General features: G+C 48.3%; 1 protein-coding gene across 1 annotated transcript in view; it reads left to right on the top strand.

Annotated features, from left to right (window-relative positions):
• Positions 1-2,722, top strand: part of LOC147726460 (complement component C6-like) — a 1,142,533-nt gene extending 1,139,811 nt beyond the window's left edge. The window contains exon 18 of the mRNA XM_086960582.1: positions 2,103-2,722. Within this exon, the coding sequence (XP_086816708.1) occupies positions 2,103-2,281 (179 nt within the window). The 3' untranslated portion in view covers positions 2,282-2,722. The remainder of the gene's footprint in view (positions 1-2,102) is intronic.
• The last annotated feature ends 14,626 nt before the right edge of the window (positions 2,723-17,348 follow it).

The raw sequence follows: 17,348 nt of genomic DNA, 5'->3' as shown, positions 1-17,348 counted from the left end.
CCGTGATGTCGGCAAATCCACAGGACAGCGCTAGCTTTTTGAGCCTAGTGTGGTACGTGTCCAAGGACTCCTCTGGCAACTGTCGCGCTTGCCTGAATATAAACCTTTCATAGTCCTGATTGGCCATAGGTTCGAAGTGTGCATTCAGGGCATTGATCAGCGTGTGATGCGTCTTGGGAGTCGCCTCCGTGAGCGTCTTGGCGATGGAGTGCACATCTTTGCCTCCTAGGTGGAGCACCATGGCTCTCTTCGGTTCCTTGTGTACTTTTGTGGCTTCAAAAAATACTAGGAGCCTGTCCACCCACTCTTTCCATTTGTGACCCAGCGATGACGGTGATCCTTCTACCACAAAGGGTTCGATTGGCGGAATTGTGGCCATTGCACGACCGGCGTGGTGTTGAGCCCAGAGTGTCAGGCGAGCTGTGAAGGTGATGGCCACGTGGTCTCAGCTCAGTTCGTCACCACTGTCGTGGCCGCCACTCCGCCAGGGTATGCCCCCGTATTGATGAGATGGTGAGGGGAGATGGAGCGTAGGCACAGTTGATGATGGAGTGTCCCCCCCCCCCCCAGAAACAGCAGACCAGAGGGCGCGTGCGACCAGCGCAACCTCTGCGCGCAGCAAGAGTCCGCCTGCAGAAGCGGCAAGCACCGCGTCCGCGCGATGCGTGAGGGATGGCAGGGCGCGGTGTCTTCGGCAGTGCGGGCCCGGTCGGAAGCGTGCTTCACGCACCGGCAGTGAGGCCTGGTGCGGCGCTGGCCAGGGGTCCCTGCGGCAGGGCGCTCGAGGTCGCAGACTGGGGGGCGACCGCAGCAGTACGCCCTCCGGGGCTCCGCGGCGAGACGGCAGGTCGGCGGGCGGGGCACAGGGGGAACCAGCTCACCTGCATGCCAACCGGGCTCTGCGCGTCGTCCGTGTGCTCGCACGGTGTGTGCGTGGGCAGCCGTGGGGCACGAGCACCGCGAGCGGGGAGATGCGCTCGCAGCCGCCACAAGAGGAAGCAGGTGCACCACACACGGCGAGGGCTCGGCAGCCACCCTCGGCGCCAGTCGTTGTGTTGTCAGGGATGACAGGGATGACCCTAGGGACAGCAGCTCGGACCCTACACTCCGGGGCACCTAAAGTGACTAAGGCCTGACACGTGGCCGCTAGAATGAATGAGACGGACACTTGGGATATCTGTATGGCTCTCCGCACTCGCGCCTCACTGGCGTACGTGCGTGCGTGGCCCCTCTTTATTCTAGCAGGTCACATGACCCAACGTTGCACCCCCGTGGCGTCACAGGCGTGCAGAAGCAGGAGCATAACACCAGTGACAGTCAGATATTTTTTCTGCACTATTCCTTTTCTGATTTTAGTTGCTTCCTTTAAAAAAACACAATGAAATGGCAAGAAAATGCAAATTCATCCTTTGACAACTGCAAGAGTTAATAGTGTCTGACCATTTTTAAGACCTGCATAATAAATGCCTGTGATGCACTTGGCGTTTCTCCCTGTACATCTTGGGATTTTTTCTACATTTTCTGTGTGTGTCTACTATGGTTTAAAGGGCGGGTCCAGACAAAACACTTGCGGACTGAAAGGGAGTGCAACAGGCTGCCCTAAATTGAACAGATCCTGCGATGCCATGTACCTTTCTGTTTTGTGCCGCAAATGTGTATTTCTGATTATGAAGCCCATGATGTCTCTGCCATTGGAAACACCACCTACCATTTCTCTTTATTCAAGGACTATGATACAGAAAAGAGGGTTAATGAGGCAGCCTCCTTTTTTTTTGCAGAAGTCCAGTGCCCACTCTCTTTAAATTCTTTTTTTATGATTTGTACAATTTTGAATTCCAAGTATTTATAATTGCAATGTTATTGTCATCAGTGATATGTCCTTATTCCAGTATAATCTGCCTGAGTTAATCTCCCCATATATCAAAGTCGTTTATCTTAATTTGATATCCAAATAAAAAAACATCAATTTCCTGGTGCATGTTATGGCACCCGCAGATTATTGAATGCAAGTTCTTCTTGAATGGCTTTTAAGAAACGTGTGTGTAGTGTTAAAGCGTGTACATTGAAAATAATCGCAATTACTTTTGCCTTTATATTTACAGGGATGAAAGAATGTTTCTGCCTGCTTCCATATCAGTGTCCTAAGGATCAGGACCAGCACTCCTGTGTGAAAGTGGGATCAAGTGGCCGGAAAATGACAGTCAATTTCTGCATGTTGGGAGCAATGAAGTGTTCGAAAATAAAGGCAGAAATACTGCACACTGGACAGTGTGTAGATTAATGTTTTGGAGAAGAGGCATCATACAGTGCGCACATACAAATAGCTGTTGTAAGTAGTGCGTGTTTGTGTAGCTAGTCATCTGTACATGGGACGTGTTTCCAGAGGAAGGCTGTCTTTCATATCTTATGCATCTTTGTATTCCCTAAACATATAACGCGAACTCCGACTAACCACGATCGAGTGTCCCGCACCATTTGGTATTGTTTTTTAAGTGTTTAATTCAACTCATGAATTCATTATCAGTATTGTTCTCTTACAATTAAACTCATTCAAGATGCAGTCCTTGAAGTTAGCAACGCATGTCGCCTCTTTCCATTCTAAAACGTGTAGGGGTTTCGTTTGTTTCTCTCTCCACCCCTCTATGTGTGTATTATTAAAGTCTATTACCATTACTCGGTTTTCATCGTATTCCATAATAAACTCTGTGCCCTCGTGAATTTTATTTTTAAATAACTATAATGTTTTCCTCAAATGTTCAAAATATTGACTTTTAATCAAATTATGAAAATAATGTTCTTTCTAGATATATTGTGTACTTATTTTGACTCCTTTCTGTGTCTAAATGCAGTGGCAGCCGACACAGATAAAGAGTGGTGGGGTGGATGGAGGTTGGCCAGGGGGTGCGTGCAGAGGAGGATGGGGGGAGCGCACCGTGGTGGTGAGAGGCTAAAAATAAATAATAAAACTAAAAGAATTGCCTGGTGCTGCCAGCCACCTTAGGCTTCTCTCTTCCTGGTCCCAGAAGTCCCTGGGACAGCATCACGGACCCCACCCCCCCAATCCAAGCCCTACATTGCTCTCAAGCATGAGAGCAGCATTGGGATTGGTCTGAGTGGGCTAGAATAATACACCCTCAGGCACAGGGAGTCTGTGCTGTTTCTACAATCCGGCTGTGGAATACAGCTGGGTTGGAGAAACCTGAGTGCACATGTCAGTTATGCCAGTCTGAGATGAGCGGCCAAACTGACATGCGCACTTAAAAGTGCACTTACCTCTCCTCCTCCCCAATCCCTGGCTTCGGCCCCACCCCTCCTTGCTCACTCTGGCTCAGCCAGCAGCTGAAAAAAAACCGATGATAAACTATTGTTTTATTTTTTTAGCTGCTGACTCTGAGCCATTGGGCGACACTCCTGTGCCATTGCGGAGGAGCCCCTGCTGTCTAAATGGGGTCTGCTAATAAGTAATGACCAGCGCTTCTATCCCATAGTTCAAAGCATATTTAATGTGTTTCAGTCACTGTAAACTTCAGTGCATCAGGAAAACAAAATTGAAATATTCCTGATAAGCACTGATAAAGCCAATAGGTATGGCTTTGAGTTTCTAGTTGTTGGCTGTGCCAGTGCTTGTTTCCTTTGAATGGGTTTTAGTAAAGTGCACTCTACAAAAGACAAATGGATGAAGAAGGCTAGTTGAAAGCCCCTGTATTTTACATATGTATGTATTTTTTGTATTATTTTTGGGGGGATGGAGTCCAAGCCAAGGGCTTGAATGTGCTAAACACAGGCATGCAGAAAGACAAACAGATAACATGTGCTATGCCTTTGTGTACCCTGCCTTTCTCTATGTGCTCCTTGGCTTCGCCCTGTTTTCTAATTCCCATGCTTTTGACTTATTCTCCGAACTTCAGGAATTAACCTCATTTACTCACAAAATATCTTTCTGATATAGGCCAATTAAAATATTTACTTTCAGCCAACAACATATCCTCACAGCAGACCCATTCAATGGTATGTTATTTGCACTTCCTCCGTGAATATTGTAGAAAGAATTGAATGGTATCAGGACAAGCTTAGAAACTGTATCATTTCTGTGGCCCCAAGCTAGCAGAGGGTCAAGTGACGGTGTCAGTTTCATAACTCTAGAACAAGAACACTCATAAAAACACTATAACAATATGGGGCATATTCCCAAGGACTTATTGCCGAGTTATCGGCACTTTGTCACAGCCAATGTGGCGATAAATTATCGCCCCATTCACAAGCAGGTACTAACAGCCAATATCACCAGTTTACCTGTGATAGCAGCCGCAAAAAACATCGCCACAGATGACCCCGGCAACTACCGCTAATGAGATGCAGAGTAGGCATTCCCGTGCAAAAAGCAGCAAAAACAACACTCCGCAACATTCTCAACGACCAGCCAGATCGGCGATAAGATCCCAAAACAGGCAATAAGGCACGTTAGCAGCATTGATTTAACACCTGCTCTTACCTGGTGTAAAGTCAGATGACAACCTGCACCATAAAAGGGAGCCCAGCCCAGAGCCACACCTGAAGAACAACAGATGGCATGGAGCTACTGAAAATGCAGCTCAGAGCCCCAAGTGGGCCACAACACCCACCACCACCACCCCTAGGCCTGCCCCACCTCCCAACCCCTTCCCCCAACTACCACACAGGCAGCGTAGACCAAGACAGCGGATCTTCAGAAAATGCACCAGCCTCAAAGACTTAACACCAGAGGATGTCATTGCCCACTACAGGCTCAAAAGGACAACCATCCTCTGCATCCTTAACATCATGGCCCACAGGCTGATGGTACCAACACAGCGGACAACCAACATCCCACCTCAGACAAAGCTGCTGGCCGTGCTGCACTTGTTGGCCTCTGGTACCTTCCAAACCACAACTGCCAAAGTCGGAGGAGTCTCACAGCCATCCCTATCAAAGTTTCACAACTGTCTTGTATGCCATCATCAGCCTGGTACCCCAGCACCTTCACTACCCCCATACTGCCCAGGAACAGCTGGAGACCAAGCTAGGGGTGGGCGGAATTTACGTAATTACGCTACGCAAATCTCCACGAAACAGTAAAAAATCTCTGCGAACACACAAAAATTGTGCGAACATGCGGAATTGCTTGTTCGCGATGCTTTTTTTCTGTTTGCAATCGCTGTTTGCCTGCTCGGGGGAAAATATCTTGTGAACACGCATTTTGAGAACGCAAACAAGCAAAAAATTTTGCAAAGTTGCGGAATGCAGAATTTTGGGCAATTTTGTGTTCTCGGCGGAACGCGAAATTACCCAAATTCTGCAAATTCCGCGAGCGGAATGGAATTTACCGCCCAGGATTAGATCAAGCAAGGCTTTCATGCCATAGCTGGCTTGCCGCACGTGTTGGGGGTAATTGACTGCACACATGTTCTACTTGTCCCCCCTGCCGACACAGCACACAATTACCACAACAGAAAGAACAAGCATTCTTTCAATGTGCAAGCAATAGTGGACCACCGGGGACTCTTCACCAACGTTGTCGCCAACTACCCAGGCAGTGTGCATGATTCCTACATCTTCCGACAGTCCATCATCAATCAGCGCTTCCAGGATGGCACCTATGGAAATGCACTGCTCGTTGGTAAGTACCAAATGAACACACCACACACCTCAACTCCACAATCATGCAACTCACAACTCTGGGAATGCGCACGTTACAAACTTACATACAACATGCCAAACAACATGCCCACCTACCAAATACGACAACACAAGTAACTGCGGTAACCATGGCCAGCCATGTAGACAAACCATCCACGTCATGGAACCTCTGCCACACAATTGCTGAATGTGGGGAGAGGTGGGAACCAGGCATGTGCGAAGGAGGCAGGTGACCCATGAATGAGAATGTACACAATGCCAAGTGTGGCGGTGATGTGCTGGACAGACTGCAGTATGAAGACCACAGACATGTCCATGTCAACATATACTGCTGGTGTTTGGAGTGTAGTGGACAGTGGACGCAACCATGTTACCTCAGCAACTGGGGAAAATCACAGAAATGTAGCTTGTTAAGTCCCCCCTGTAAGCGTGAGCAGAGTGGGCTGGCCCAGCGTATGCCAGGCTAGCAAAGGGGTGTGAATAAAAAGCATGTAGCTCTGGGCGTGGTTCTCTTCCGGAATGGCCAATGTGTCTGCCAGGGTGGGTCCTCTCACCCTGTCACAAGGCCGACCCCGTGAGCAGTGTTGCCTGCGATGCTGTGTGCCTGCTGTACCCCAGCCGCTGGTCCCCAGACCCATCTTGCCCACCCCTGCACGCCCAGGCATCACTGCTCACCTGCCAACACCGGTGTGAGTCAAAGAGGGCTTACCACATGCCGGTGCAAGCTCCAAGCCCGAGGCCCGGGACCTTGGCAGCCTCCTCCGACCATCACAGCCTCCGCGAAACAGGCCCGCAGTATTTCTTTCTCGTTGACGTACTCCACCGCTGCCTACACTGCGGTCTAGTAGGTCACATATTTGGAACTTGATTTCTCCATGGCAGAGTTCATATGTTAATGGGACGTTTGATATCACTGTATTTGGATGTGGTGCCACCAACTCTGTGTATAGCATTCCAACAACATGTGTCTGTGGTCCCTTGCTGGATACTGCCTTCGGCCTACACTGTGGGCAAGTAAGTTACACATTTGGAACTGAATCTTGATTTCTCAATGGCAGCGTACATATCATTGTACGCAAGTAGAGGAGTAAGAGGAAGATGCGGTTCAGTACAGAGGAGAAAAGGATAACCGTTACGGAGGTGATCGAACACTACCAGCAACTGCTCTGGTGCCACAAACTCTGTGTTTCGCAAGCCAACAACACGTGGCTGTGGGCCCCTGCTGTGCCCTGCCTCCGGCCTACACTGCATCCAAGTAGGTCACACGTTTGGAACTGAGTCTTGATTTATTTATAGCAGAGTTCAAATCAATGTACAAGCCTCATTGCAGACTGCAGCCCCTTTCGACCCTGGTGCCACTGACTCTGTGCCCCGAAATTCATGGACACTCTCTGGTTGAACTTTGGTGGCGTCTGAGTCTATGGCCTGGGGGTTGTCTTCATCATCATGTAGCTGATACTGACTTGGTGGTAAAAATAAGTCTGTAGCATTCCACTCCTCCATTTGCCTGTTTCCGCTGGATGTACCATGTTACTCCGCATACTATTACAACTACCTACCGTTACAACGCGACCATTACAACGCATACCATTACAACGCATAGCGCTTTGAGGTGCTGGATAGTGGTAAGTATAATTTACTATTCTAACTCCAGTCCCCGTGGACCCTAGGGAAGGTGTTGGATAGTAAATTATACTTATTCCCTATCCTAGAGCGCCCCCCAGCGCAATGCGTTGTAATGGTATGCGTTGTAAAAGTCGCGTTGTAACGGTAGTGCGTTGTAACAAATGCTTGCTTCTGCACTCTGCATTATGCCCTGGAGGAACACCTTCCACTGTCCCCCAAAACACTCTGAGACATTCTCCTTGGACATCAACGAGGATCCGCTCAGCTCACGTGGCCCTACCTCAGTGCACTGCAAGTCACCGTCCCGTAGCGGTGTGCCTGTGCTGGCCGCAGTGCATAAGGGGCCACTAACTGTGCAACTCAACTCATGGACCCAGTCTGATAGAATATTGGATGGCCTCTGGGTCGATGGCCTAGGGGTCATCAACGCCATGTGTCTGTGACTCAGCACTGTTCGCTGCATCAGGCCTCAACTGCGGTCCACCAGGGCTCACACAGCAAATCGAGTCCTGACCTGCCCGGAAGTCGCATCACCGCTGGATGCACACTCCACCACCGCCAGGACCACCTCCAATGAACAACTGCCAGATTCGAAAGAGTCTTAATGCCAGACTATCAGAGTTGCTCACACCTGTTGTGGATGCCATCTTCTGCTTGATACCCTGCTCAGCTCTTCAGGTGCCAGTAACTCAGTGCACCACAACTCATGGACCATTTCTGATTGAGTTTTGTGCTGTGGACATCTCATGCAGCAATGTCACCTCAGGCAATGTGGAAGACCTGGGTCGATGATGAGGAAGATGATGCAGGTGTAACATACCCCACTGCAGCTGCAGCAGGAATATCCCAAAGGGACACAATCCTAGCCAATTTATTCACATGAGCACGCACAGCTCTGGTGGTGCTCCAAACTCAGTACACTGCAACTCAGGGACCCTTCTGATTGCATATTGGGTGACCTTTGTACTTGCTTCGGCTTCCACCATGATGTTTCGGAGTTGTGTCTGTAATGCTGGTGTTTTCTGTTTCCGCTCTAATAGTGATCACTGTTCAAGTTGTTGCCAGCACCAACCACTCCATGAGGGCTGGCTTACACTCACCCCACACACATCCAGCACAGGCATCACTGTCCATGTGATCCTGGCAATAAAGGTACTGGGCGCATGTGCTCATAGTCTGTTCCACAAACTATCTGTGTGTGTCCGTGTGGTCATAATGTATGCACGAGGGCCCGGGTCCTACCACATTACAGTGTGCTGTGTACAGCGGACGCAACCATGTCACCGCCAGCAGCGGGTAAGACCTTGGACATGTAGCTTTGTCGTCCCCTACTCAATACGTAAGAGGAGCGGACTGGGCTGGCGTATGCAAGTCCAGCTTGGGGGTGTGAATGATTATCCTGGGGCTCTGGGTATTGTTCAGTACTGGAAATGAGCAAATGCATGTGTCTCTGTCACAGTGTGGGTTTCCGTTGGGGAGTGTAACCATCTGCATCTGTTAGGCCACCACCTTCTGGCGGTCTAACACCTGGACTTAGAATGCAATATGTGCTTCGGTGAGGTGCTGGGAGTCAGCCGTGGTGGTGGGTGCTTCCTGCTGTGTGGTCTGTGCAGGGGGTGGGGTCTCCTTGATGCAGCTGGGCTGCCCTGCTCCTGGAGGTGGGTTGCCTAAGATGTCCATGAGCTATTGTAGGGTGTTGGTGTAGAAGGTGTGGAGGTCCTCTTCAGCATCACTGATGAGTTGTCTGGTCTGCTCTGCTGGAGGTATTGTTTGTCCTCTGCAATGTGAAGGGGAGATGCATTTTGACATTGTGTTGACATGTATGTTGGCGCATTGTTCAAGTTTACATACAGACTGCATGACAATGTACATTGTGACTGTTTGGGAGGAGCTGACTATTTGATGTGGGACAGTGGACATTTGAACTACATGACCGATGTGAGGCTGCACACGTACATTTTCTTCTCACAATTTCCTGCTTTGTCAGATGTGATTGGCCAGTTTCTACGCACAAGCAGACCCAGTTGTGTCCTCTGTTCTGCTTTGTAAGTGTTGCATTTGTACGACATTGTCGTTAATGTGGATGTGCTGTTATTGCAATTTGTGTGTGCTGCATAGTGGGAGAGTCGCGCCTGCAGCTGTGATTTTGCTTCCCAATATCCCTTTGAGGCGGTGTGCCTTTGACTTTTGTGCTGAGATGTTGGCGACTTGGGTCATTTGTGCTCTTCGACGGTTATTATACTCTTGTGTATTGTTTGCCTGCAAATGTATTGTTGACGTCAGGGGTTGTTTGTGCACGTGGATGTGTCAGAGTGTGACCTGCTCCTTTCCGGATGTGGTGCACGCTCAGCCACCTCAGTGTCGTGGCATGCACAATTTCATGATGATTTTACTGCAGCCATGCTGATCGTCATGTAGTGTCACTTGCATTGTCAGTGTGGCTTACAAATACACATCTTTGCAGGGTTTAGCATGTGTGCATGTGTTGGTTGTGAGATTGGTGACGTGTGGGGTGGGACGCCTTTGGGCAAATGGTGGACGGGGGCCTACTTGGTGTTTGTGTGTGTGCTGCAGTGTGCCACGGGGATCAGGGACATGATCCATGGTCATTGTGGGTTTGCAGTGTGCTACACATCATTGCGCATGTGTGCTATTGTGCCCATCTCCCCCTTCCCTCCAGTCCCTGGTCGTTATTCACCCTGTTGAAGGTGTGTCAGGTCATATCGAGCTGTATCCGGACTCCCAACGCCTTGCACTGTCTCCACACTGATGACTGTGGCCAACATTTCTTCCAGCTACTCCTGTGGCGCAGGACTCCCACCTCCAGCGCCATTGCTGCCTTCCTGTTGGCAGCGGGTTTCTGCTTGGTTTGGCTTTTCATATCATGCCAGCGCCTCTTGACCTCCATTGACCTCCTTGACACTCCGACTGCATTCACCTTGTTCACGATGGAATGCCATATTTCCGTTTGTGTTGTCAATGACACAGTGGAGGTGACAAACAGTTGTTGGTAGTGTTCTGTCACCTCCGTGACGATGATCCGGTTTTCCTGCGGACTGAACCCCGTCTTCCACTTCCTCTTCTCCTTGGCCTTTCCCGAGGTTCCTTGCTGGTGTTCTATAGGGCTTGTGGGGTTCGTGTTGATCTTTGCTCTCGGTTCGGGTGCATCCATGGTGCTACACAGTTTATTTTTATTTCCTTTTTCCTTTTTTTTCTGCTTTTATGGTACACTTTCTCGCATAACGAGTGGTAATTGCAGGCCTGTCACTGGTTATCACAGATTTTTGTTTCGCGATTGGCCTCATCGCAACTTTTTTCGCGTTCGTGTTTCGCATTTTTGCGGTGTCGCATTAATTTTTATGCTGTCATTTGACACGTTATCGTGAGACTATCGCATGGTACCGTTGGGTTGAGAATACAACGTTAAAACAGCATTATTTTCCTGCGATGGACTGCGATGTGAAGAGTTGCGTTAAGCTAATTTTGCGATAATTATCACACGTTCTTGAGAATATCCCCATGTATCTTTTGAAACCTTTGCAACTGTTTTATTTTTCACTTTCAGCATTAGTAGAGTATGGCTGATTAAAGGAACAGCACAAAAGGAAACTTAAGGAAAACGCTTTTTACACAATGGGACAATGGAGGAAATGTTGTTTTGACATTGACAAAAACATTTTCTATTCCTAGGAATTCACAAAGGGTTCTTTATTTTCCTATGTGCATAAACACTCTTAATTCCTAACATTTTAAAGTACTGCTTAGCAGCTCGACCTTTTACTCTCTAACCAGGTAATCATCAGGGAACACAATGGGACATACACCCGTGCCTAATATGTGAAAGAAAAAGTGCTGGTGCCCAAATCTCCGCTCAGAAGACAGGGGCAGGTGATATTAAGTTTTGCCATCTTTTGGATCTGCATGTTTTCCCCTATCTTGAACTCTGATAGAAGAAAACAATAATAAAGGCTCCCACAGTTCTGGGGGTGGTGGTGGGGAATCCATAGGGCTGTAGGCCTGGACCAAAACTCAGGGTTGCACCGTGGTGAGTTGCACCCTTTCACATAAGGCTGGACCGCGACTGGCCAGGCTGATGAGGGGAAGGGGCCGCACAGGAGGCACTTGCAGTGATTCCCAGGTTTTTCCCTCCTGGGGAGAGTCAAGCCTCACCATGAGGAGTTAGGACGCCGCTCCTCCAGGGATCCGCACAGTACCACAGATTGTTTTCTCATCTTTGTTGTTCTCCTCTGCAAACACATCTTCGGCATGCTCCGCTCACAGTACAGATCTGCAGGAACAGCACAGCTGTTCGCCAGCTGATAGCCTCACAAGCTTGAGAATTTTCTTGCCTGACACAGGTGCTATTGCTCCCGTGGGGGTGGGCTGTTGCTGTTGGTGAGGAGGGCTTAAGGGAGACCTAGCAGCCACAGGGGCAGGTATATTAGTGCAAGCAAACTTGTGGGCCCAGTTTTCTTTGTGTTTGCCACAATTTTGTTCTGGGCATTTTTGTCTCCTCTCCTTTCTGTGGTTGAAAGGTTCTCAGCGGGGGCAGTTGTATTTGGTGTAATTTTTGTTTTGTCGACATTTGATTCTGTTTTTAGTTGCAATTATTTGGATCGTATTTTTGGGGGTGGTATCCCTAATAACAAATGTGGTAATACCCCTATCAGTGCCAAAGTATTCAGGAGGGTTGTGGTGGTTTCTGTTGGTATTTACCTGTGGGATGTATCTAACAGACATTAGTATAGACCTCGTGGCACTGTTTTCTTGACTTGCACACCTTTCATTTACTGCCCAGGCTTGCCCAGTTTCTGAGGAACTCCTGATTTTTGCATTTGGGCAGTGTTACCTCAAGGCCTAAGGTTGTTTGACTGTCCTTCTTTGGGTGTTAGGAAGAGTTTGTGTTTGGTGGTAAATCTTTGACGAAGGATGCCTAGTAGTGCACAGAGGGGGTACAAGCACCCACTGACTGAGGTGGCTATTGAGGCTTTATTGTGTGTAATGGACACAGTGGCTGAGACCTTGGCCCTGTTGCAGCCGCAGGGAAATGGAAGGCAGCCTAGCGAACCTTTGCACCGGCAGATAAGCCTAGGAAATCAGGTGTTGCAGGTAAGGTGCCATTTCCACCTGTCCAGAAGAGGAGCAGTGGCCAGGGAACCTGTAAGGGGTTGACCGTGGTTGCTGTGGGCAGCCCACAGACCCTGTTGGCAAGTAACTCTGGTGAGGTAGTAACCCTCGGTAGTGTCTCCGATGTTGTGGTGCCATCTGCAAGTGGTAGTATTGTTCAGAATGGTAACAGTTGTAGACTCCAGCGGTAGGTCTAGGACAGTCAGATTTGGAAGTTAACTAAGCCAGTGTGTTGCATTGGCTTTCCAACGTTGGAATGTTTTTCACTCCTCTTTTGGGGGTTGCACTGGCCGGCGTGGCAGACAGTGATAATGTGGAGAGGGCCAGGAGGTTGGTGGCCCGGTTTGTCATGGAATGCAAGTAGGTGGCGCACCTGTAACAGGAGTCAGTGGTGTGCCTCAACTTAACTCAGTAGTGCAAGGGACTAAAGCTAAATCAGGATGTCAAGGAGTGCAGGTGAGTGTCGCACCTGTGGCAGGGGTCAGTGGTGCCGCACAATTTTACCCAGTGGTACAGAAAACTTGAGCTCTGTTCACTCTGCTGACTAGCAGCATGCCTCCTGCTGGCCCAGCAGTGGAAGGAATCCGCTGTAACAGGTATAACACCATTAACAGCTATTAGTTTGGGAGATGTGTGTTCTAAGCATGACCAGTTGGGCAGACATGGCACAATGGAAGTAAAAGAAAAAATTGGGAAAGGGAGTTACGTGGACATGTTTGAGTTGATTGTGGATAGGCATGAAAGAGAAGAGGCCAAGCGGTGCAGAGAGTATTCTCACTCTAGGGACTGTGGACATTGGCCTTTGAAAAAGAGGGTGGAAAAAAAATTGGTAAGTTGGGTGAAAGGCTTTTCGATTTTCCAGGCTAATACTGTAGAACGGTCCCTGGTGACTTGCGAATTCAAGCATTGTTGCTCATTCTCTGGCCTGTCATCGCACCCAGAGTCCAAGTGCTTCAGAAAGTCCAAGGACAGAAGTGCCAAGAAACAGGACTGGTCACTCCCTCCCCAGTCAATTGGCTCAATGTGTACAATAATTCCACCGCAGCTCAACCATTGGATGAAGGTTTCAAAGACGGTTTTGAAATCCCAGCATAGGGGTGTGTTGGCTTATCCTACTACAGAAATCAGCATTCACTCAGGTCCAATCATGGAGGGGCTAGGGCTAATATCCTCAAGGAGACGAGTCTGGGGAGGGTGGAAGGCCCCTTTAGCCCTGTCCCACTCTATAACTTTGTCTGCTCTCCCCTGGAGGCAGTTCACAAAAAAAGAGCCTGGGGAATCCAGATTGATGCTCAACCTATCAGTCAAATATGCTTTTTGGGACCAGGTGCCTCAGATACTGCAGGAGCTGGGGCCAGGAACTCTATTAGCAAAGTAAGACTGAGAGTCTGCTTTTCGCTTGCTCCCTGTACATCTGAAGGACTTCCATCTTCTGGGTTTTGAATTTAAGGACTCATTCTATTTTGTGCAAGCCTATAGGCTGCTAGGTCACATGCTCCTGTTTTAAGAAATTCAGCACTTTTTTTGAGTGGGTCTTTATGCAGACATCAGGCCATCAGTGGGTATTGCACTACTTGGAAGATTTCTTGATTCTGGGTCCCCCTGGGAAAGAGGAGTGTGCTGAGGCCTTGCAGTCTTTCCGGGAACCCCTGGCTAAGGGTAAGACTTTTGAGCCTGTGACTACTTTAAAATTCCTTGGGATTGAGTAGGACTCTGTTGCTAGGGCCCTGAGTCTCCCCTTGGAAAAAGTTCATGATTTTTACCACGCCTTGAAAGCATGTCTGGAGGCTAGGAATGTTACCTTGCACCAGTTATAAGTGATGGTTGGGCAGCTGAATTTTGTCCTGCGCATCTTTCCCACGATCCATTGTGCAGGCCATTTCTAGTTCTAATCACTACTGCACTAACTAGTGGTTTACCTCCGGGTGGAAGAAGCATACAACAAAACCCAATGATGATGATGTCACGTCGCTAACATAAAGGCGGAGAACCAAGATACACCGCCATTCGAGCCTTGGTACGTGAATGAGGTTTTTTTTTATCGGAACCAGAAATGATTAGATTACAAAACCCTGGTTACTCAGGACAAGTGATCCCTTCCCCGATTGATCTTTTGGTTTGATGGAGAAACACCACCATACCAGGTTGTCAAAGGATGTTAGAAATGGGGGTCTCTAGTTGGCAGAGGTAGGTGCCTTTGGCCAAATAGGGACCCTTGCTTCTAGTCAGGGCAAGGTGAAGACATACTTTAGATAACCCCTGCTCACCCCCTTGGTAGCTTGGCACGAAACAACAGGCTTATCCCAAAGGCAATGTGTAAAGTATTTGTACCAATACTCACAGTAACACAGTGATAACACCACAAATGGACACCACACCAGTTAGAAAAATAAAATATCTTTATTAAAACTAAACAAGAGCAAAACGACAACAATCCAACATACACTCAGTAGAATGTCTTTAGAAAGGGTTGTTGCCAAAATATGCTTATTGATTGTAAATGCGACACTTTACTCTCAAAGTACCTTGCATGCGTAACGCAGAACAAGCAAAAGGGTCACAGAGAAGGCGGTGCGTCGATTCTTCCTGCGCTCCGGTCATGATGCGACAAGATGGCGCCTCGATGCGTTGCGATGATCCGGTGCGATGCGACAAAGTGGCATCTTTGGTGCGATTTGACAACGTGGAGGCAATGCGTGCACGCTCGACAGCCGTGCAGTGAAATCAATGGTTTCCTGAGCCACAACAGACCCTGTGACATGCTTCTCTGGTGAGGCGACAGCGATCTATGGCATCGACACACTTCCTCAGCGATGCGACGACCCTGCGACACCTTTCTATGGTGATGCAGCGGTGAACAGCGGCAGTAGCAGAATGCTTCCTCGGCGTTGCGATTGGGAATGCTGTGGCGGCGACACACGTCTCCCTCGTTGCGTCGCGCTGCCAGCTCACAACAGCAAGGGCCTCACACACAGTTATAGGTACCTATTAGCAGGTCAGACCTCCCAGCAAGGAAGTTCAGGGAAGCTGGGGTGAAGTCCTTATGTTCCTGAGATTTCAAAAACAGGAGGCCAGCTCTTCTCAGGCCCTTGGAGATTTTTCCTCAGATGGACACAGCACACAGCAAAGTCCTTCTTCAAGCAGGGGACATAGCACAAATCGAAGTCCCTTTGTCCTCTCCTCAGTAGAAACAGCAAACTGCAGGCCACCCCCAGACAAACATCAAGGGCAGTATTTCTCCTCAGTTTTTTCAGCTGTCCTCTTCGGCAACAGGTTCCTCTTGATCACAAAGTAGTCTAATTTTACAGCGGTTTCAGCTCTTACTTTCATACCCCAAAAGTCTTTGTTCTCTATGAGTTAGGGGTCCTGGACCCAGTTCAAACCAGTTCTGGGTACACTCTGACAGTGCACAACTTCTTCCTTTATGAATGTGGACCAGGGTCTTCAGATGCACCGCAGGAGGTTGAGTCAGCATTTTGGAAGGCAGGCACAACACTATTAAGACCCAGATGCTACTCCTCCCACCACTCCAAATGCAGATAGGTCTATTCAGCCTAGTGCTGACTCACCCAGACTCGTGGAGCCACCCCAGCCCCTGTCACTCTCAAGCCAGACAGTCACTTCAGAAACAGGCAGAGGCACACAGAAAGGTTGTACAAGATAATAGCCACTTTCTAAAAGTGCTAATTTCAAAAATACAGAATTTAAAAACCATCTTTACTAAAAGATGTGTCAGCAGATTCTGAGTTCAGGGATACCAGACTCCAATTTTCTATCTCACTCCTATGGAAGGATATGCAGGTAACCATGTCAGATAGCATTCCCCATTACAGCCTATCGACAACATAGCCTTTCAATAGTGAAAAACCACATTGGCAGAATTTCACTATCAGGACATGTTACCCACACTAGCACATGTCCTACCTTTAACATACACTGCACCGTGCCCAGGGGGGTACCTCGGGCCTACCATAGGGGTGTCCTATGTGTAAAAAAAGGGAAGGGTCAGGCCTGGCAAGTGGGTACACTGGCCAAGTCAACATGGCAGTTAGCAAACTGCACACAGGTAATGCGGTGGCAGGCCTAAGACATCTCTTTGGGGCTACTCATGTGGGTGGCACAATCAGTGCTGCAGGCCTATTAGTAGCATTTGAATTACCAGCACTGGCGTACTTAGTGCACTTTACTAGGGACCTACTGGTAAGACAAATATGCCAATCATGGATAACCAATCACCATAACAATTTACACAGAGAGCATATGCACTTTAGCCATGATCAGCAGTGGTAAAGTAACCAGAGTCCTATAGCCAACAACCACGGGTCAGGAAAAACAAAGAAGGAAGAAGCAAAAAGTTTGGCGATAACCGTGCAAAAAGGGCCATTTCCAACAAGGGAAGTCTGCCAGGTTATGACCAAGTCCATTCTGGACCACTAAAGAGATAGGTCTGTTCACTGATGCAGCAGGCAGCAAAGGTTTTGGTGCTATTCTAAGTCCAGCATAATGTGCTCAGGGGTGGTCCAGGGTTTGGGTGCAGTCTGGCCTAGTCGCTAACATTGGTTTTCCTGAGCTTTTCCCCATTCAAGTTTCCATCTCCATCTGGCTAGGGAAGTTCCACAACCAGTGAGTAGTATTCTGGTCTGGCTCAAAAAACTAAAGAGGGTCCCTGAGGTTCTGGGTATAGGGAGAAGAAGCAGGGCATAACCAGAAACAAAAATAGAAACCTCTCCCAAAACATTAATGAATCCATAGGTCATAGATCCTAAATGAAAAAACAGTGTCATTGTCCCACAGAAAGGCTATTTATAAAGTTATTTTTATTATTATTGTTGTATCAAAAGATATCATTTAAAAAAAATATATATATATAAATTCATTTATGTAGAGAGAACAACATTCTTGATTCAAAAGCAGGAAGACCCCAAAGTGAGAACAATGCA

The sequence above is a fragment of the Lissotriton vulgaris genome, chromosome 3_1 (genome assembly GCF_964263255.1).
Source record: "Lissotriton vulgaris chromosome 3_1, aLisVul1.2, whole genome shotgun sequence".
Classification (NCBI taxonomy): Eukaryota; Metazoa; Chordata; class Amphibia; order Caudata; family Salamandridae; genus Lissotriton; species Lissotriton vulgaris.
This window is presented reverse-complemented; position numbering and strand designations above follow the sequence as displayed.